This window comes from Phaenicophaeus curvirostris, chromosome 7 (genome assembly GCF_032191515.1).
Source record: "Phaenicophaeus curvirostris isolate KB17595 chromosome 7, BPBGC_Pcur_1.0, whole genome shotgun sequence".
In the NCBI taxonomy this organism is placed as follows: Eukaryota; Metazoa; Chordata; class Aves; order Cuculiformes; family Cuculidae; genus Phaenicophaeus; species Phaenicophaeus curvirostris.
This window is the reverse complement of record NC_091398.1, coordinates 30,837,043-30,859,269: the sequence shown is the minus strand read 5'-3', so window position 1 is coordinate 30,859,269 and position 22,227 is coordinate 30,837,043. Positions and strand designations below refer to the sequence as shown.

The window sequence follows — 22,227 nt, the reverse complement described above, 5'->3', positions numbered from 1 at the left end:
GAGCAGTAGCCGCTCAGTGAAGGGACTGCTGAATGAAGGCTGATTTTGCACTTCAGCTTCTGAGATGTGCTTTAACTTTCTGTAACTAGTGCAGACTCAAGCCTCTAAATATTCAGACTTCCAAGCACTTTTAAAGAAATTAGGATCTGCTCCTTCTGCAGTCATTTTCTGCAGCTAATTAGTTCTCTTCCACTGTCAGGAAATACCAAAGCCGCAGTGGATATTTTCCTGACCTTTTTTGGTGTGCTGAGGAACACATGTAGAAAATTGTTTAAGATAAAACTTCTTGAGGAGAAAAGAGAATGGGCTTTGAGTACTGTAAAGATTTTCTTTTAATCAGTTGATTAAACACAGTGTCAGCAACAGTTTCCAGCTAACTTGTCAGCTTTCTATCTGAACTAAGGAATATCCAAACACAGATCCTACTTGTGTACTAAGCTTGTAAACAGCTGGGTAAGGATTTGATACATTATTGCACAGAAAAGATCTTTTTCTTTTTTTTTTTTTTCTTTTATACACAGAAAATGCTGTAGCAGTTGTTTCACACTCAGATGTTTGCACTGAAATGCCATGTTTTCAAAAAAAAAGCATTTCTCTGACCTATGGGCAGCACATTTCATACACCAGCCTTCTGCATACACAGTGGCTCATGACAGTTTACACAGTGCACAGAAAAGCCTCCAAACTTGGATGTGAAAAATCTAAGCTTGAGATTTGGATGGTCATGATGAAGCTTTTAGAAAATAGATTCTTTGTGACAAATTCAGTAATTTTTCACAAGGACAGCCGGAGGAAAATGTAGGTGTTGATCTTACAAAGAAGGCAAATGGGAAGGCGGCATCCCATTTGCACTTGGAAAAGGAAGGGTGATCTGCCACTCCTCGTTGCCACTGTGGAGAAGACATTGCCCTTTTTTTAGAATAAGCCAGTTTAGATTGGGTGTTAAGAAAAGGATCCTACCTTTAGGGTAAGAAAACTCTGTTTACGTGAGCATAGGGATGACGTGGGCTTGTCTCTTGAATGCTTTTTAAATGTGAGTCAAACATCTCGCAGGAAGGTGTTGATTGTGGTGAACTGGCATAGGAGGATCTAGGTGATTTCCTGAGGCTGCTCTCAGGCATTCTCCTGGCTGTTTCTGTCTCTAGAAATGAGTACGCTCTGCATGGAGGTGTCTCTGAAAGCAGAGATAACATGTGAAAATGAGATTTCCACAGTTTATTTACTATTACCACACCTGAGCATAGCAAAAAGGGTTTTGCTGCATTTAAAATGGGAAACTGGCACAACAGGAAGCGAATTACTGTTGTGGTGCTTAGAAGTTGCCTCAAGCACGCTGTTTGATCACTAAGCAAGTTGTTAGCCCCATATATCCCTCAATTTTCATTTGGTAAGTTGGGGGTTCGCATACCTCAAAAGAATACTGACTCAGGTATATGATTACGTTTTATGAAATGGCTTAACAACTTTCAGAGGAGGTAACTGTAGGTGTGGAGTCAGTGCTGGCATCAGCTTCTACGTTGCAAAACTTCATAGAGGAAGTTCTGGTAAATAAAATTATTCTGTGAAGATACAGTGTTGTGGACAGGTAGCTTCTACTGTAGTCGTCTCAAAACTTTGATCTGCAGTTGTTTGGGGGGGTTTAAGCTTTTCTCTTGATAATACAGCTGCAAATCTCTGTCCATGTGGTAACCTTAACGGCAGCAGGATTGGAATCTGTTACATCTGGTCTTCTTCCCATTCATATATTTTGCTTAGAGGGTAATCTCTTTGAGAGAGGGATGGTGCATTGCTATATCATTCTACTGTGCCTAATCTGGATACTACTCTTGCATGAAAGATAAATGTAATGCAATTAATCTTATTTAAGGCAAATACTGATTGTTCAGGCACATGTGCGGATTTTCTCAATCTAGACAAGATTTTCTCAACCTAAATGCAGCCCTGTTTCAGTTTATTTCCTGATATTTTTATACTTTTCTAATACTTTTTTTTATTGGTATTGTTGGGTTTTTTTAGCCCTAGTCTCTAATGTATTCCTTAGTTTCCTTCCTTACTGACCTACTTGTTCTTTTCCTCTTCTTCCCATCCTATTTGAAATGAGCATAAATGCAAATGAGCCAAAGGAGATTTGACCAATATTTACTATGCAAATTACTTTAGTTGTGTTTCACGCTATGATCAGAAGTCAGACATATCACTTGTAGTTGCACACTGGCAGGATGAACTGGCAATGCTAGGTTCTGGACAGGTTGTTATTCAACCTTTGTACCTGTATTTTCCAGTAAAGCAATACTGGTGGGCCAGCATGAGAAAGATGAAAAACAAGTTCATGAATCCTATGACTTCAGTTCATACTCTAGCAGTAGCTTAATGGTAGATCAATTTAAAAGCATCCACATTGTGTTTAAACACACGTGCTATAGACCAGTTAAACAGAAGTTTAAGGTGGCAGCTGATGACAAGGCATTTGTCTCCATTTATCACTTTGGAGCTCCACAGGTATGCTTGTAGGCAAGGCTGGTTTCGAAAGCAGGTTTAAACTCAGTTTTACTGACAAGGTGCACGGCATCTGCTTCTGTTCTTGTTTCATCACCAACCTGCGCCATTTAAAATTTCAGAGATGTGCAACCCAGTATTGATTTTATTTACTTCATTAAACTGTAAAAATTGTGTTGGATTAAACTAGTTATTTCTTCTTATTATAACTCTATCATTACTGTTTTTCTTTACGGTAGAATCCCTGAGCAGCTCTCTGAGCTTTGATGTATCCCGTGGAAACTCCTTGCAATAGGAACCATCTTACTGTGTGCCTTGAACAGTGCTGTGTGCTTGAGGATGCTTAATAAATAATTCTTTATTGGTATACACCTATCAGCTAAGAAAATAGCAATTGAGGCATTATTTATTTTTGCTGATACAGACCTTTAACTGAATTAGAAATATGAGGACAAAACTGTTTTTTTGTTACTAAGGAATAACTGGTTTTAATAATCTGCATGCAGCAGTTAACAGTTTTCTCTTTCACTCTTCACAGAAAATGCAGGTTCTCTGAAAGTTCTCTTTGGGACACCAGAGTTTGTGGCTCCAGAAGTTATAAACTATGAACCTATTGGATATGAAACAGACATGTGGAGTATAGGAGTTATCTGCTACATTTTGTGAGTATCTTTGCTATTCTTAACACAAATCCTGACAGTTGCTGAACATGTGAAATTTCTATCAACATCTGAATTCTTCTTCAATTTTCAGGCTTTTTTGTGTTCTAATTAGCATCTCCAGCATGTTTAATAAAAATTCTCTGTTCTCTGAAGGGTGTGACTGATAAACTACAGAACTAGCAGTGCTGGGAATTCAGACACTTAGTGCTGTACATCTTCCATCATAAACTCATAAACCAGCAACACTCCATCTCATTTAAAAAGACAATGTGACAGCACTTTATTGGTAACTTTAAACTATTTTCCTTCCCAGATGTTAAAGTGAAATGTTTGTGGGTGCACTAATAGCTGGTAATTTCCATTCTTTTTTCTCCAAGAGAAAAAATTTTTGTGATTTTCTTTTTCTTATTGAGATTGCATCACTTGTGAGATGAACTAAAGTATCTCAGTATTACCATATCTGTTCACACAAACCACTAGATAGATACATTTTATAAGCAGCGTGGATCGAGCTCTTGGAAATATTTTAGAGGATGGTTAGCTGCAGCCCTTGGTTACATATCCAGTATTTGATGTGACCTCCAGATGTGATTTGATAACATGGGATTGTGCAGTTCAGTAGGTCTAGAGAAATATATGTAGAAATAGGACCTCCATGCCTAAAGCAGCAAGCGATCTTCTTCCAGCTGTGACTTTACATATTTGATGCCACATCAACAAATAAACAGAAATGCTCACTTAGGAGCAGGGTTCTTTCTCCCACACTCCAGTTTTAATAGTAAGGAAATCACAGATCTGTTTTGCACTCATTCTTTTACAAGGCTTCTCTCAATACCTTTCTTTCTTTTTTAAGAGTCCCCTCTGCCCTGGCTGCTGACACCTGGCAATGCACAGTTGTTTGCCTCATCTTTACCCAGTTTTCCTGTGATTTTGCTTGCCTTTTTAGCCTATACTCATTCACATACTCTTCTCATTTCCAAACTAAGCAATAACATTTTCTTTCTTGTCCTGTGCAAGAGCTACTGCATCAAGTCTCCTACTCCCAGCAAAAAAAACCTCTGAATATTTATGTTATCTTCTGTTTCTTACATGAAGCATGCTACACTCTTCAAGGTCACTTCGCTCTGCCAGTTTATTTACAAGACTTTTACTTTCCATTCACTTCCAGCATTTCTTTCTAGATCTTGAAAGCTCGTTTGTCTCTGTCTATAGTTCAAATAATGTAGACCACACACACGGTATTCAGATGACAAATCCATTTATTTCTCTAGCTTTTGAGACCTCCTGAGTTACAGAGCACTGGAAGAGCAGTATGGAGATGCCACACTGCCTGCTCTGCCATGGAAAACCCAACAATTACATTGATGCGGCATTGCCCCCTAGAGGCCTCGTATTCCTTAAGGCACAAAGCATTAACTGTGCTGTTACAATCACAGAATCACAGAATAACCAGGTTGGAAGAGACCCACCGGATCACCGAGTCCAACCGTTCCTACCAAACACTAAACCATATCCCTCAGCACCTCGTCCACCCGTGCCTTAAACACCTCCAGGGAAGGTGACTCAACCACCTCCCTGGGCAGCCTGTTCCAGTGCCCAATGACCCTTTCTGTAAAGAATTTTTTCCTAACGTCTAGCCTAAACCTCCCCTGGCGGAGCTTGAAGCCATTCCCTCTTGTCCTGTCCCCTGTCACTTGGGAGAAGAGGCCAGCACCCTCCTCTCTACAACGTCCTTTCAAGTAGTTGTAGAGAGCAATGAGGTCACCCCTCAGCCTCCTCTTCTCCAGGCTAAACAACCCCAGCTCTCTCAGCCGCTCCTCATAAGGCCTGTCTTTTAATGTCTTTTGCTGTCATTTGTTATCAAACTAGATTTGAGGTTTTGAGTGTTTGCAGTATAAGCAGTGACACATCAAACAACCAAGGAAAAAAATCGATGGTAGCAGCTGTGTGTGCTCCTAAGACGTGCAACGAGGGTACGGTAGGTGCTGGAGAACATTCCTTGTCTAAGCAGATGAGGCAAACGACGCAGGTGAAACAGATGGAGAAAAGGTGAAATGTCTTGCCAAAGATCAGTCTGCCGACAGCGGCAGAACTGCTTCTCCCCTGTTTCTCTGTGGCACCAGAAGACAACATATTTAGATGTTGTAACGTTCAGCTGATGGGATTGGGGTGGTGTTAACACTCGATTCAAATGACCTAATATGCCTTGTGAAATATATTATGAAATTAGACGTTTTCTAAGGTGTCTTTAAGCTCATTTAACATCTCGTCAAGGGAAAATTGCATTACCCAAACACATCGAAAATCTTGATACGTTGTTGTTGCCACAGTAATAATCAGCTTTTGTTTCTCTTGTGATTAAGAATAAAATAATATAAGTTAGGGAAGACCTGTGAGTCATCGCCTGGGCTTTCCTTCTCCACCTCAGAGTGACAAGCTCCTAATCTGCCTTGACTTCTTTAAAGCACAGCTATTTTTGTGGACTCACAACTGTGAGCCATTATCCAAAATGGACCATCACATCATCGTTACAGAATGCAAATAAAAGTCATTGAGAACTACATCTCTCTTTAGCTGTAGCTCTGCTTTCCTGTTTTGATTGTAAGCTCAGAACTGCCAAAACTCATGCATAAATTGCAAGACACACCCCTGTGGTGTCTGTCTCACATACCATCACTGTGCAGTGGTGCTGCATTTAAGAATGAGCCTTCTACAGGCAGTTTTGATGGCCCAAAGCTGCTGCATCCATCACAGGTCCTAAGTGAAGCAGCAGGGAGCAAGCTATTGCATGACTTGACATAACACCTCTTTTAAGGTAGGATCCAAGAGTGTTGAGAGACCTGTAACTAGCCTACAAAGACACTGTTTATCCATTATAACCTGTCCAATGAATACAAACTAAGTTTAACAAAGATCTGCTAAAGATTGATCTCTATGGGTGAAGGGTCTTCCCAGCGGAAGAATAAATGGCTGGGACATAATCTCAAGTAGGAAACAGAGTGACAGTGCTCCTCCAAAACCCTGCAGCAAAACCTCTCTCCTAGCCTTCTGCTAAGCAGGTGCAAGTACAGACACGGCACTCTCTGTTGGGATTCTGCATCTGTCTCCTTTATGGCATGATTGACTTAATTCCATCCTACAGCTCATCGGTTCCCTTTCCACATTTCTAAGCTACGCATTAAATCCTTTTAAAGTTTCTGGATATCTTACTCAGTCCTCTCTCTTCATCAGTCTTTGATATTCCTTAAGTTTCCCTGTTTGTATTCTCCACCTCATGTTTTTTATCTTGCGCTTTTATCTTGCTCTCTGTGCTGTTCTGCATCACAGTACTGTCCCACATACTTAAGTTGATCTATTGCCTTTGAAGTAACAGGCCACAAATATTATAGCTTGTGTATATCATCTCCATTTATGTCTACTTCAGTGTTTCTTCTTGCATTTACAATAATCCTTATCTAATGAGGGTTAAACCTCCTGAATTCTTTCCAGTTCTTTCTGTCCCATTTATTATTCAGAGCATTGCTGAATTTGCTTGTTGTTTTTTTTATTTATAGTTCTTTCCTGATGATCCATTTGGATAGTTGGTGTTTCCAATATTTAGTAATCTAAAACAATTTCTAAATTCCAGTTTTATTTCAAACCAAATTCCAGTCTAAGATTTCAGCATCACATGTATGGAATTGGAAGCAGATAGCCCTTTTCTTTCTGCCACCATAGAATCTGACTAGATTCAGTGAGGACTTGGCTGTGACAGATTCAAACCTCTGCTTGCTTTACATTAGTTCTTTTTGTTTTATCAGTGCTAAGCGGTGTATGTCTTTTCTGAGTAGGTGATATCTATTGATGAATAATATTTTTGTTCTATAATTTAGGCTGGTTTTTAATATCATATTTGTGCTTGCTGTATGCTCTTTTCTTTCAGTGACTCCCTGATAACACATACCCTGATTCTTCAAACATTCCCTTTCCTTTTTATCTATTGTGTTATTCATCACTGCTGTTATTCCTCTCTTGTTGGCAGTTTGGGTTGGTTGAAAGATCTTTCAGCATCGTTCATCTTTTGGGTGTGCTGGTTTGGGACTTTGATAAGGCAAGACACGCTTCTGTCTTGCACTTGGCTCCATGCCATATTAAAAGTTTAAGCCTTGTTAATGTAAAGATGAGACAGCACTCCTTGTTCTTTCAATAAAGCAAGTTAGGAGGGCTTTAATGTAATGACCGTATTGCTTAAAAGAAAATGAACTATTTGTTCAGTGGCTCTGGCAAATTGTGATTCTCATTAGTCCACTGGGCACATAAGACAAGGATGAGAACAGCATAACACCCTCATTTCATCGTGAGCTGTCTCCCGTTTTGTGGGTTCAGTGCTCTGCTTCTTCCTTGCGATGATCAGTGTGGGAATCAGTCTCTGGTTTTGTCCAGTGGATGCGTGTCCCCCCCAAAGTAGTCTGATGTTGTTACATTTCACTTGTAAAAGAACCAAATTACTCCATGATCTCCAGGGTGCAGGCATTATCATGTGCTTATTTGACATGACCTGCATAGGTTTACTAGAAGCAGATAGTACTCTTCCTAACAAAATCTGTTACTTTTTTTCACTGCTGATACAATGCAAACACTGTAATGAGGAGCTCAGTGTCATCAGCCCAAATCAGTTGCTGCTGCAAGTACCACTTGCAGAGGAGCGCTCAGAGTCTGACTTTTTGAGACATGCAGCAAATGCATCCTTCCTGGATTAGTGGCAGTCTTCATGCAAAGATTTCCAAGTGGTGTTTGTTACACAGGCAATAAAACTGGTGACCACATTGGACCCTTTTGATCTTAACATTTCTCAGTCTGCACTCAGAGCTTTGCTAGGACAGACCAATAAATGTTAAGGAACTTCTAGAGAGTAAAACATTGTTCTTCTTTATTTAGATGTGGAAACAGTTTAGGATTTTCTAAACAAATAGTTCTTAACATGCCAGGAAGATGCCTGGTTAAGTAGCTGGAAAAATGTTTTCAGTAAACAACTTGCTGCTTGTCTGATAGTAACTTTGCAGTGTAAGCTCAGTATTAATTTTCTGGAGCAGTAGCTCATCTTTATCACTTAGCCTCAGCATTCCAAACAGAAATTGTTTCCATAATCTGTCAAAAGAGTTGCCAGGCCATTATTACTTTAAATGGCTATTAAGAAATGAATAACCAAGACTTAGGTCAGTGAAATCTGTGCTAAAGATAAGAATTTCTCATTATAATCTGCATTAGTTGCCAGATTTCCCTTTCTGACTATTGAGAAGGACCTAGTTCTTCTTAAAAGTATTTCCATGCCAAGACAACTGATTCACAGTTTAAAACTGTGGTAAAGGAAGAAAATTATTTTAGCCTTCTAAACTTGCAACAGTACATCCAGGAATACAAAAATAGGTTCTTTGAAATGTTTGAATGGGTGCTCTTACACTAGTGTTTGGAATGGCAAGTGAGTGGAGGCTTAACTGATGTCCATCTGGTAATTTACGGAATGCATGGGATGGGTCAATCCTACCACAGCATTTTAAGTTTTTATCAGATATTTCTGTCATGCAATCCTGAAAAGAAAAAGGAAAAAACATAACCAAGCAGAACAAACACGGGGTGGGTTTCCTCTCTAATCTCCTTCAACCTATCCTCATCCCTCAAAAGCTCTGTGTGACATGCCTTACCCTTTCTGCAGAAATCTAATGTCTTTATCAGCACTGCCTCTTAGGGCAGTGTAGAGCAGTGGTGTTTCCACATTAAGCAATGTCTCTGTATCTGTAGGAGTCTTTTTAGCATGGGAACGATCTCTCAATACTGCAACTTTAACCTCTGGAAACAGGCCAAAATGTTATCTGACAGAGCACAAAAGCTGCACAATGCTATTTGTGGTAATACTATACAGAGGTCACCTTTGCCATAGTTCGATCAAGTATTGATAGAAAATGGGATTGTTATTGCTCTGGCTGCCCAAGTCCATCCTCTGGAAGCCTAACTGTATGAAGAGAAGACATGCATCTCCTATACTGACAGTGAACTGAAGAAATACCTCACAGACCCTTCATTTGTGCAAAATGTGAGCCTTTTTAGGAGCTGCTGAATTGGCTGAGAGATTATTGTACTTAAATATATAGTAAAAAAAGAGACAACTTAGCCATTAGTGTCTGGAAACCCAAACTTAGAACTGCAGTCTGGATGAGATTTTTTCACTTTCTAAAGCATTACAGAGAATTTTTATTGTTATAAAGAGGAAATTGCTTAAATATTGGAGTGGAGAAAGATCTAAGGCCATGCAGGAGTGCTTCGTGGATTCCAGGACAGAGATTCTGCTTCAATCATTTACCCGGCTGTGCCAGCTGATGTGCGTGAGGGCAGAACAGTCTCTTACCGCACAGCACCTATACCAGCTCTCCAGTGCTATCAGGCATAAACCTTATCTCTTCCAGTAAAGTAAATGTCACAGACAGAATACAGTCGTAGTAAAGTTGTTTAATGTGAGCATTTTTTGGTATGTTGATATTTCAGATGTCTGTAACTCATGCCTATTAGAAGTTCATAAATGGGTTTGTGCTGCCTCATACATTTATAAAGTCATGCTTCACTGTTGCATTTGAATGCACCTCATGTAATGGAAAGTAAGATAGCAAATACCTTCTGTTCTGATTTATGTCTTTCTTCCTTAGAAGAAACAGACTTTTTAACTTCATCTCATGTTTTATTACTAACAAATTTCTGAACTATACATGTAGGATTCTAGACACTGCACACAACTTCCAGAAATGGGTAAAAGATTTAGTATCTGCGTTGTCTGAAGCTTCAAAGAATGTGTGTTTCTGCTTTGCTTATAGAAGTAAAATACTTAGGAACAAATTCCAAACTCAGATTTTGAGCGTAACTGGTAACAAAAGACTAACAAAATAACTTTGGAGGAGATTATACTAATATTGTTAATGTAGTATCTCATTTTATTTGATCTCAATCTCTTGTCCTACTACTTCTGTGATATTCGGTAGTATCATAGTATTTTTCTATATAGTATTTTCAGAACCCTAATAAGTTCCGTATTTTTTCCATTTTTTTTAAAAAATATAATATGCTTGAAATGTAACTTATTGTTGTAACTGATTAACATTATTGTACAAAGAATGCAAATAAAGTCTGTAAACAATTTGATGGAGAAAAGGTTATTATGTAAATTGCACACCAGGAAGAAGACCTGGAAAACCAAATAACTTGTAGTTCTAAGGAATAAGCAACCTTGCACCTGAAAGTTTTTACTGATATATATATATGTATTGGAATCAAAAGTATCTGGGTGCACAAAGGTCCAGTATAATAAAACGCTCAAATGAAGAAAGATACTCTGCAAAAATTATACTGTGATGTTCCGTAATTGCCTTTCAGTGGCAATTTATCAGTTATATTGAGTAAAAAGCCTTGAAATCTCAACTTAGGCTATAATAGTTCCATTTCGTGCATCATCATGACTGACTGAGAAGGCAAAGACCACATCACTTTTGGACGCATCTGCATAACTGTACAGCCTGCAGTGATGTAGCACAGTTTTATCTGGCTATATAATTCAGGGTGGTTTGGTTTACAAAATAGCCTGTGGATTTTATTTTGCATCTTTCTTCCTGGGCTCTCTCTGAGGAGTAAATAGAATAAAAGATACAAAAAAACTTCTTTTAACAGTAAAGGCAGCAAATTCACTCTGAAGGCACCAGAAAGAACAAAAGCTCTTCAACTGCATTTGGTGTGAAATTGCAGTATTACTTGTGCAGAAGGAGACACGGCATTGAGCAAACTCGTGTGCTCCACTTTCACCTAATTCTAGTTCTGTTCTCGTAAATGTCTTGGGAAAAGAGAAAGAAACAGCAAAAATTTTCCTTTCAGTTTTGCTGTCCATATTCTGGTTTCCTTCCAGTACAACTGTCTGTCCTTAGCTGAGTCCTTTTTTTTTTCTTTTTTTTAAAGGAAGCTTTCACTGATAAAGATCTGCTGCTCATTGGAGATGTCACATATGATTTTAGTTTCTCCTCTGAGAATTTGTAAATTGACTCTGTTTGGTTTGTGTCTGTCTGTCTGTTCTATTCCCAGGGTCAGCGGACTTTCTCCTTTCATGGGAGACAATGACAATGAAACCCTAGCCAATGTTACCTCAGCAACGTGGGACTTCGATGATGAGGCTTTTGATGAAATCTCTGATGATGCCAAGGACTTTATCAGCAATCTACTAAAGAAAGATATGAAGTAAAGCTGTTGGACTTGATGCACCTTCTATGTTTGCAACTAGCTGAACTTGTCATTCTTGTTTCCCCACTGTGAATCTCCAGTTGATGCAAGCAACTCTGGCAATACTTTATAAGGAGCTCTGTGTGCCCTTCTGTCTCTGTGTGCAGCTCTCGTTTATTTTACAGGCAGGGTGCAGGGTCTGAATGGAGTGCTTTCTTTTAATGCCTGCTCATTCTGCTTTCCACCTCCCTCAGGCAAGATGCAGCCTGAGGTTTCGTGTGGTTACTCTTATCTTCACTGTAGTGTGACACAGATTCCTGCATGGCACATTCTGTCTTGATCTGAAGGGGCTGTAATTTTGCTAGATTTATTTCCACATGTTGCTTTTGAGTGTGGTACATATGTGGAGGCAGCTTTCCTATAAATCTAGTAATTTGTCAAGAAAATAAATCAGAGTTGGAAGCCCTGTTTACAGCAGACTCTGAACAAACCAAGAAAAGAAAACGTTCTTCTTCCAAAGAGTTTGCAATCAGATAGATGGAGAACAGAGGGTTATTCACCTGTATATCATGAACAAAGTGCAGAATAGATGTGGCTCGATCACAGATTTGGACATTTCTGTTTTGTTAAATGTTCAGTGCTACAGGGAAGGAGAGTATTAAGTGGAGGGAAGGCAGATCTGGGATGGGATTCTGCCAGCATAAGGTAGCTGAATCACTGCCATTATGGCTCTGTTGTATGTGTTCCATACCTAAAACATATAGCTTGACATGCTTTGTTTTATTCTGTTTTATTAACATTTAAAAATGCAGAGTTTTCTTTCCAAAAAAAAGCTACAGAAATTGTGACAGTGAGTTTAAGAAGTAAGTATGGCTGGGAAAGCAGTGGCATGTGATCTCTGTTAATAAATTTATGAAACAGAAAAATCAGCTCTCAGAAAAGTGAGTGCAAAATGATGTGCAAGCAGGTAGGTTCAACCATCGTTAATGGCACCACTGACTAGTTTTTTTATATAAAAACAGGAGTCGCTTTAACTGTACTCAATGTCTTCAGCATCCTTGGCTGCAAAAAGACACCAAAAACATGGAAGCCAAAAAACTATCCAAAGATAGGATGAAGAAATATATGGCCAGAAGAAAATGGCAGGTAATGAAGCGAATGTAGAATTGGGCTCGTTATCCTAATAAGTCTCTCTATTTCTAATGTTTATGATTCTGAGAAACTTGTCATGCCAAGTGCTTTCTGCTGCTGGTGAAAACTCCAATGTGGCCAGAGTATGAATGCAGTAAAGTGGGTTTGGTTTCTGTAGGTGAAAGGAGGGTGCACAGTTGCGTATACGTAACACGTGATGATCCCATTTCAGGCTCCTACAAGGCGTATGAGTTCAAGTATAGTTTTCCCTATTCTTTTGGGGGTTTGACCATCTCTCCTCCCTGCCCTCTCCATGCCACTGAGAGCTGAGGGATTATGTTATCCTTAACAAACCTGAACAGCTATGGAAAAGTTTATCTGCCTGGCCTCTCTAAAGATACCTCGTTTTGTGGCAGTTCAGTCCCGTCGGAAGCACTGAGCTTCTCATGGGTTTGGTCAGGTTGCTTTAATAATTTTCTTTGATGTAATTGGTCTCTATATCTTCTTTTTCCTAAACGCCAAAACGGTTTTAGCATGTCCATCCATGCCATTCTAGCTAGAGGAGTTGATGTATAGAATCGTGGCTCCAGCATTTTGAGTAGCCTCCAAAATATTAATTTATATAAATCTACCTTATATTACATTCTACTGTACATGTTCATGCAAGTTGTACCAAAATACAAGTGTCCATACTAGAGACAAAGTAGTTTGGGCATATTTTAGTACCCTGGTGGTTCATCCTCAAGCCTGCCAGAGGTCTTCTTCCTTCATGCAGATGGTACTTTCTCATTTGTTTCATGTTAGCTGGTTATTCTTCCTTGGTGAAGCTCAGTCCAGCCCATATGGCTATTAAGCGAGCTGTCCGCCCCCAGAGTTCAGTTCCAGTTAAACAGGACATAGCTTTTTCGCTGGCCCTCCTCTCGAACAGTGCTTTTTATCCGCAGCGCACAGAGACATTCATTTAGGTATGAGTTCATCAGGGGAAGTTTATATCTGCAACTAAATTTGGTAATTCAGACCAGCCTGCTCTGTCTCTCCTAAAACAACAGAGCTATATATAAGCAGTTTGTCCAACAATTCCAGTGAGGTTTGCAGAGATCCCAGATAATTTGTCCGAAGCACAACTGTTACAGAAAACCACATGCCTTTTGGATTGGATTGATCTGAAGCCTTTTATGTTATGTCTTAGAAAACAGGCCATGCTGTCCGAGCAATAGGAAGACTGTCGTCCATGGCAATGATTTCTGGTATGAGCGGGAGGAAGGCCTCTGGGAGCTCGCCTACCAGCCCTATAAATGCAGACAAAGTAGAGAATGAAGGTAAGAGATTTTGCTGCATCGTATTTTCACCTCTCTGTGAATCCTACTAAAACTTCTAGCAAAATTCTAGAGACCAATCGTTAAGTTGGTTATACCTGCATGCTTGCTCACTCTCTCTCACTCTGTTTTTATCTTTTTTTTAAAAGAAATCTATCAAAATTTCTGTTTTCGTACTGTTCTGCTTCTCAAAATGCCCTGGTATAAGTATGGGCAGTAAACTCTTCTCTCTTTAAAGCCAAAGAATTAAGGCAGATTTGTCAGCTGCACTCTATCACTTTGGGAATGCATGTTTATACAAAGATTACAGTGATGTATTGCCTTCTCTTGCAAGCAAGCAAGCAATAAAGTATTAACACTTGCTGTAACCAAGACATGTGCTCTGCATTAACCATGCTTCTCAGACGGGGGCATTTAAGAAAAAAAATAATGTGTCTACATTATTCTCCTGTGCCTAAATTTTGAAACGTGTATTTGGGGCATGTGACAATCAGAGGTGCAGAAAGTCAAGTGAGTCATTTTGACATATTCACATAGGCTGCCAGCCTGACACAAATTGAACTGGTTTGCCCCTCCACTAGCAAAAATCTAGGCTTGGTTAGAAGTAAATTCAAGGAAAAAATAAAGATGATTTGTAGCATGGTGGCCTGCATGTTGATTTCAGTCTATTTATGGTCTGAATCTTTGTCCAGCTGAGAAAAATTGGCACAAACCTAAGCAGCTAACATCCTTGCTGTCCCATTAGCCCTAAAGAATAACGGGAAATAAAAAATGTTTTCACTGCTATCTGATAATTAAAAATTAAAAGGCATCTTTTAAGAACGTGCCTTGTAAAATAATTAACTATCTCTTTGCTCTCCTCCAGATGCTTTCCTTGAAGAAGTGGCTGAAGAAAAGCCCCATGTAAAGCCATATTTTACTAAAACAATCCTTGACATGGAAGTTGTGGAAGGAAGTGCTGCTAGATTTGACTGCAAAATTGAAGGTACTTTGAATTGGCATATGTTTCTCTCTTCCCTTCCTTGCCAGCTCTCTTCATTGTGCTGTTGTTTAACTTTTTCCTTTTTTTTCTGTATTATTGTTGAGTTGGTGCCATTTTGCTTTACCAATACCTGCATGTCACTGCATGAATGTGTTGTAATAACAGAAATTATCTGAAGCTGCAGGGGCGTGTTCTGTGCCTGCCATAGAACAGACGTCTCCAAGAGTCAACGTGTGAATCGCTAATTCAGAATGGCAAGTGGAATAGTAAGATGGTTTCTGAAGGTGGAAACAGTAAAACTAAGATGTTAGGCAGTACTTTAAATTGCAAGAGTACGCTCTTAGAGGCTGCTGACCAGAAACCAAGAATAAGTAGTAAGTCATTTGTCTGAAATGACTGACAAATTTCAAGTGACCTTGAGAGGACTTTAAGCCAGATGTACACTGGAGTAAAGGCAAAGAAGCAGGCAAAGAAGTCCCTAACACTGCGTCTGCATGACACACCCAGAAAATACTCTGTTGGGTTTTTTTAACTTATGTGTTCAAGAAAGAAAACTCAGACTGGAATACGCAGATAGAATAAGTTTATGAGAAAGCATTTAAGGAGCTCGGGCTTGGTCAGCCCAACAGTCTGAAGGCCAAGACTGTTAGCACTTCTGTTGCAATGAGATTGAAGCTTCTGTATCACAGCTAGATGACAGCTAGATGACAGCTAGAAATTAGGAAGAGGAGAGCTGTTAAAAGAAAACTGATAGTCAGTACTGCCTGTGTTTAAGTTAGACAATTTCTAATTTTAAAATGAGGTTCCACTGACCTCCTGCTTGTTTGTTTCTGTGCTCCTAATCTCTTTCATTGCTGGTGTTTCCTACCTCACAGCAGAGATGTGAGGAGGGATTATTGTTGCTTATGGATGCTCACCAGCCTGAGGGGTACGTGTAGTAGTAGTGTATGGAATAAAATAAGTGAATGTATCATAGCCCATGTTTCAAACTTTACAGTGTATCACTGTAATGTTCATTTTGTATTTGGGATTCCTGCACTTTATTTCTGCTCTGTGGGAAGTCATCCTCCTACCACAGTCCAGAACTTGGCTGGGACAAGCCTTCCATTTGTTATAGCAGCCAGGAGTACTGTTTAAGGAATTGTTCTCCAGCATGCATTGTACAGCTCTGCTCTGGATGCTTCAAGTATAGCAGGGCCATTTGCTTCGCAGAAGGTGCTGAAACTCCTCTTGAGATGTATTATCAAAATGCTTTTCTTAGACTCCCTCACCTGTCCTAACAAACACATACAGGGAATGACAGTGCTATGGTCACCATACAGGACAGGCTGGCATGCAAGAAGCAGATTATGAGGAGAAAGATTGAGAATAGTCACAACAAAGCAACCTGAGAAAGATGTTAAATTGTAGTTATAGCCCAAAACACCTTACCCTTGAAATTCTAAAAGTGTTGAGAACTGTGAGTTCCACAACGCTGCACTGTGAGGTAAGCTTCAGATATGCAATTACGAGTTCTTTGCTGGCTGATGTCTGAGACACAGGAAGCTGTCGGCAGCCACTGCAAAAGTAGTGGAAAGTGGAATCCAGTGAGTACTGCATGCTAACTTTCGTTTTTTGCTATTCATAATACAGTTATTTCAGGTAAATGTGAAGTTAAAACAGCCTCAACTCACGTACATTTATTGTAAGTAGAATTCAATGAAATGATTGCATAGCAGTATATTGGCATGTCCATACACAGATGTGGAATTAAAACTTACAGTAATCAGAGATTAGTTAATACTCATTTATTGCAATTGCTGTTCTCTCCACTATTACAGGCTATCCTGACCCTGAAGTAATGTGGTACAAAGATGATCAGCCTGTCAAGGAGTCCCGTCACTTCCAGATAGATTATGATGAGGATGGGAACTGTTCTTTGACGATTTCTGAAGTATGTGGGGACGATGATGCCAAATACACCTGCAAAGCTGTTAACAGCCTTGGGGAAGCCACGTGCACCGCAGAACTCCTTGTGGAAACAATGGCAAAAGAAGAAGGAGAAGATGAAGATGAGGAGGAGGAAGAATGAAAAAAAGGCTCAAAGAAAAAATAGCTGAAAGAAATATATTTAAAGACTCTCCTTATAAGGCTCAGAAAACCAAGTTATCAAAAGCACCTTGTGTGATACATAGGTCTTTGGGGGGGTGTTTTTTCAGCATGATCAGTTGATACCTGTTTGCTTTATGTATGGGCATTAATTCAAATCAGCAGGCAATTTTAAGTTGCTAGCATGATTGGATTGACTTTAGACAAGTCATCAACTAAGTTGCCCAGTCTATTTTTAAAATCAAATGTATGGAAAACAAGTCTACAGTTATTTTCTGAATGTCTTAAAGAAAAAGTCTATTTACTGAGCTCCTTGCTCCATACCATCATTTTCCTCAGCCAAAACTGCAGCTAAGTTGGCTCCCCAAGATCTACTTTCATGGAATCGTTTGCCAGGCACGCAGTGAATCTCTCGAGTCCTGTGAAATGGGCTGCTCCCCGAGCAGTACCTTCTATAAGGGAAGGTCTGACACAGCCAGCATTGCAATTTTTGTGTTGGTAAGATTCATTTTTCTTTTTTTTTAAACAGAATTCCACAGTCCTATCTTCAAATACATTTATTGCTCTTTCTCAGTGCGCTGTCAGTGCCGTTGTAATACTGGCTGAACTTAAAACATCCAGGTGGTTGTCCAAGATACCTCTGATCTTGCTTGTAACCAGCTGATCATGCCTTGTCACCTTTCCCTTATAGAACCTGTAACTTCAGTGCAGTCACAGCTGCCTCCTTAAGAAACAGGCTGAAAAGACAAAGACTGAGAATATTTTCTGTTGTTCTGGTCAGTCTAATAATGACTTCTGATTCAAATATATGCTGCTGTGAAAAAAAAAAAAAAAGGTTATTGCACCATCAGTGACTTCTATGTGCATGTGTGTGACTGGAATCCCAGGTCAGTTAAAGTTTTACTTAGATTTATTTGGCAATTGCAAAACAGATTTCAACTGATGATAAGCTGGAAACTCCCACAGATTTTTGGAGTAACCAAAAAGATAGTAGCCTGGATTACAAACTCCTTTATACTTAGCAGTTTCCAAAGAATCTTAACCTATATAGAACTTATTTCTACCTTATGAGCTTGACTGTCTTGTTTTTGTCTTGAACCTGCACCAAGTAAGGCTGTTGCATTTTTTAAAAATGCAGAAAAACAAAACAAAACAAAAAAATCCAGAACCCATTTTTTTTCTCAGAAATGGTTAATGCACTCAGACTTAGTAACTTTGCTTTCCTTTCACAGTATTGGCACTTTTTAATTTTCTTTTTCTTGCTCTTCAGAGGTAATATCAGAGGCTGCGAGGTGATATGCATAATCCAAAACCAGTGTGTCTTATATATATGTATCATTCCAAAAGTGATTCTTCTTCTTTTCCACTTTATGTTTGTAAAGTGCAACCATTTTGCATTTCAAAGGTTACCTCTCTTAACAAAAACATTACCTTAAATCCTCACCATTAAGTAGTCAGTGTACTCTAATACAGGTGTGTACACTATCAGCCTTAGGTTGTTTGATATTACCTAGCTGTGTTTGTTTTTCATATGATTTGCTGTTCTACATTCAAAGCTCAACTAATGTGGATGACACAATGGTTTTTACCTGCTTTATTCTTTGTGGCTAAGTTCAGATTGCCAGCATGTCTTCTCCTTTTCAATTGATAAAACCCTCTTGTTATACTAAACACAGTATTGCCACAATTCCTTATACAGAAAGGTTTTGAATCTGATTTAGAGCATACAGAGCTTTTCTCACATTTTTTAAAATGTTTTAGGCAACAACGGGGTGTATTTTGTACCTTAATAAAAATATGCTACTGTTCTCCCAGTTTGTTAAACCATCAGAATTGCAAAGATGAGAACGCTACAGCTGTAGTTACTCACAGTTCCTAAATAAATAATACCACAAAGCATGCTCCTTGTATACTCTGTTGCAGGCATCACTGATTTCACCTTGGCTAAGCGTATCAGTCGCAGCAGTCTTCTATTCTGCCCTGATTGCTGCTAGGCACAAAAATGAATGAGGTGGTGACAGTGAAATCTCCTTGAACTTAGTGGTGCAGCTGCACTTCCACCCCGTCAGCGCAGGCTAGTGCTGTGCAGACTGCTCTGCAGCTGGGTAAAGCTTGGGACTGACACTACTTGTGGCCGTGTTCTCTGCTGCACGTCTCCTGCCCCATCGTGTGCTTCACAGTGAACAGAAGCACTACATGCATGGGGCACCAGGAGAGCTGTGGTTTTCTTTTACAGTTTAGAATTCCCCTCTGGTGGGGAAATGTACACTCCAGGAAGACAGTGAGAGCAGGAAAGGAAAAAAAAATGGGAAGTCTAAATGTGGGTGTGTACTTACACAAATGTTCCTAGAAACTGTAAGAATTAAGATATTTAGCAACTATGCTTGCACAGCCTTCCTGCAGACTTCTTTTACCATGCAGTCCAAGACATCACGGACCATGCAGGACCACACAGAAACTCCCTAAAGCAAAGACTGTGAAACATCCTACTTGTAGCAAAATGCTTATTGAGCAAATTTTCAGCCCTTGAAACAATCGTCTTTGCAAGATGAGCTCTGCTGTCTTGTGAATGACCCTAACTTTATCCATTGACTGTTGGTGCCCATTCAGGTAGGCATATGCATAAAACAGTAAAAGGTCTGGCTCTGATGGCCTGGTCTGTGGGCACAGCAAGCTCTGTGGGGACACAAACTGGATATCAATATGTACAGGCTCAACACTGGTATTCCTGCTCAAATCCTTCCTTCCCTCTCCTCCTTCAGTCCTCCTTCAATGTCCTGCAGGCTATAAACTGCCTACTTTTCTTTCTCCCCAAGGATATAACCAGCTTATCCTCTCCTGTTGCCCTCTATTAGCATTGCTTCTAGTCTGCTGAAATCAATGACCTCTACTTCACAAATGATGTGAAAACATCTAATTCAATCTCTATCGCACCTTGAAGTTTTTATTTTCTTCGAAGAACAGAAGAAAGACTATTCTACTTCCATCGAAGAAGGGTATTTTATGTACTTGAAATCCCGTCTAATTTTTCCAGTCATCCTAATTGGTCCAATAAAATACATTACTATTTCTTATAAACTTTTTCCTGCTTGCATAATATTTGCAGAGCTGCTCTTGGGGTGTGGTAGAGTTGAAACAACCCCCAATTACAAATGCCATGCAAGACATTGTTACTGCCCATGAATGACTACTTTTATTTTTTTGTACAAAATTCAGTCTTCTCAAGACATCGAAAATTCAGGACTGGACACTGGTTTTTACTACTACTGTTTCTGGGTTTGCAGAAACAATTTGTTTAATTACAGGCCTGTCTGACCACCCAGGCATTCATGCATATTTCTGATTAATGAAGAGACCTTCGTTAACTGTATGCATGGCAAGCAAAGATTTCTCTATTGCTGCTTCTTTTTGCTCACAAGGACTCAGCATAGGACTTTGTAGCTCTCTCCTTGGCTGTGAGTTTTAGGATCTGAAAATGTAGAACATTTTTTTAGTTGCATGCATGAATAATGAATGATATGTTTCTCTACAATTCCTTGGAATATTTATTGGAACATCACACTTTAAACACTGCTGTTTGAAAGTTAAATTCTTGTAAGTCATGTCTGAATTCTGAGCCTTAGTGACTGCAAGTGATGCGCACGTAATGCTGTGAATTTATTAGACCACAAACTTACGTGAAATCAGAATTTACTGGGAGGGGGAGGGAAGCTTCTGCTGTCATTTGGTACGGCTCCCCAAGGAATTGCACCGTAAGCAGCATGAAAAATAAACAGAGAAATGCTCCTAGAAGTTGAGAAGTAACTGCACAGAATATTTTCAGCTTCTGTAGGGAAACAAAAAAAAATATTTATTTTCAGCCTTTCATTGTGATTCCATGAAAACCTGAACTCAATAATCAATGCCAATTTGATTATTGAGCAGGTATCCTTTATTAGGCGATGTCAGGCACACAGGGAATAGCTCCACCTAATGTGTGTGCAATTATGGAGGCTGGGTACATGATTTTTATATTGGTAAAATATACATATTAATATAGATTCTGAAAAATACCTTACATATTCATTGTTTTTCCTGGAATGGGTGTGTCCATTATAATGAGTTCTTGGAATTTATTTACATAAGTTTCCCCCACTTGGTGCATGAACTCTGCCCTCTGGGGGTCTTCTTTGGGGGTCTCTGGATGAAGGCTGTAGGTGTCCCTCACAACTGAACTTTTCAACTCCCCTTCTTGCCCATGCTCTTTGACTCCTAGGGCTCCTCTTCAAGGTTGCATCTGGTCCTGGCCTCTGTTCTCTACCTTAACTAGATACAGTCACATTCTTTCACATTCTTTCTATCTGCAACCTTGCTAAAAGCCCTTATTGAAGCACAAGTATCCAGACACAGGCAAGCTAACAGTTTTCATTCAAGCTAATGTTACATTTTAGTTCTAAAGTCACAAAATCTATACATAATATTCAAATATATAGACAGTTAGCAGCTTAATCCTTGGTTGCAATACAGGATGGGGGATGATGTGATTGAGAGCAGCCCTGTGGAGGAGGATTTGGGGGAGCTGGTTGATGAGAAGCTTGACGTGACCCGGCAATGTGAGACCTCATCTGAAGTATCGTGCCCAGTTTTGAAATCCTCAACATAAAGAGGACACGGAGCTATTGGGATGGGTCCAGAGATGATCAGAGGGCTGGAGCACTTCCCATAATAGGACAGGCTGAGAGAGTTGGGGTTGTTCAGCCTGGAAAGCAGAAGCCTCTGAGGAGACCTTAGGGCAGCCTTCCCATCCCTGGAGGGGCCACAAGAAAGCTGGGGAGGGACTGTTCACAAAGGCTTGTAGTGATAGGATGAGGGGGAATGGGTATAAACTGGAGAGGGACAGATTTAGACTAGACATTAGGAGGAAATTCTTCACAAAAGAATTCTTCACCCCTTCCCTGGGGGGTGTTCAAGGCCAGGCTGGATGGGGCCGGAGCAGCCTGGTCTGCTGGGAGATGACCCTGCCCATGGCAGGGGGGGGGTTGGAACTGGATAATCTTTAAGGTCCCTTCCAACCCAAACCACTCTATGATTTCTTCCCTCAACTGTAGCTCTTTGGAAAGTTCCTTTTAGTTTTATCTCCTTCAGAAGGTGCTTTAACTCTTTCTGCGATGGGATAACGCCACCCACACTCTTGCAATTGTAAAGAACTTGACCAGAACACGCGGTACAGCTCCGGCTGCGCCGAACTGAAGTAAAAAAGCGATGGAAACCTGCTAAATATTCCAAAATAAACCCAAGGCGCATAATTTCCGTACGGAAGGACAGTCCCAGTTCTCCAGCCCGC

At 39.9% G+C, this 22,227-nt stretch overlaps 1 protein-coding gene across 2 annotated transcripts in view; it reads left to right on the top strand.

Moving 5' to 3' along the window:
- Positions 1 to 18,803, top strand: part of MYLK (myosin light chain kinase) — a 150,809-nt gene extending 132,006 nt beyond the window's left edge. For both annotated transcript variants that reach the window (XM_069861430.1, XM_069861429.1), the window contains 6 exons: positions 3,035 to 3,158; positions 11,253 to 11,405; positions 12,410 to 12,533; positions 13,708 to 13,837; positions 14,700 to 14,819; positions 16,637 to 18,803. In XM_069861430.1, the coding sequence (XP_069717531.1) occupies positions 3,035 to 3,158; positions 11,253 to 11,405; positions 12,410 to 12,533; positions 13,708 to 13,837; positions 14,700 to 14,819; positions 16,637 to 16,887 (902 nt within the window). In that variant the 3' untranslated portion in view covers positions 16,888 to 18,803. The remainder of the gene's footprint in view (positions 1 to 3,034; positions 3,159 to 11,252; positions 11,406 to 12,409; positions 12,534 to 13,707; positions 13,838 to 14,699; positions 14,820 to 16,636) is intronic.
- The last annotated feature ends 3,424 nt before the right edge of the window (positions 18,804 to 22,227 follow it).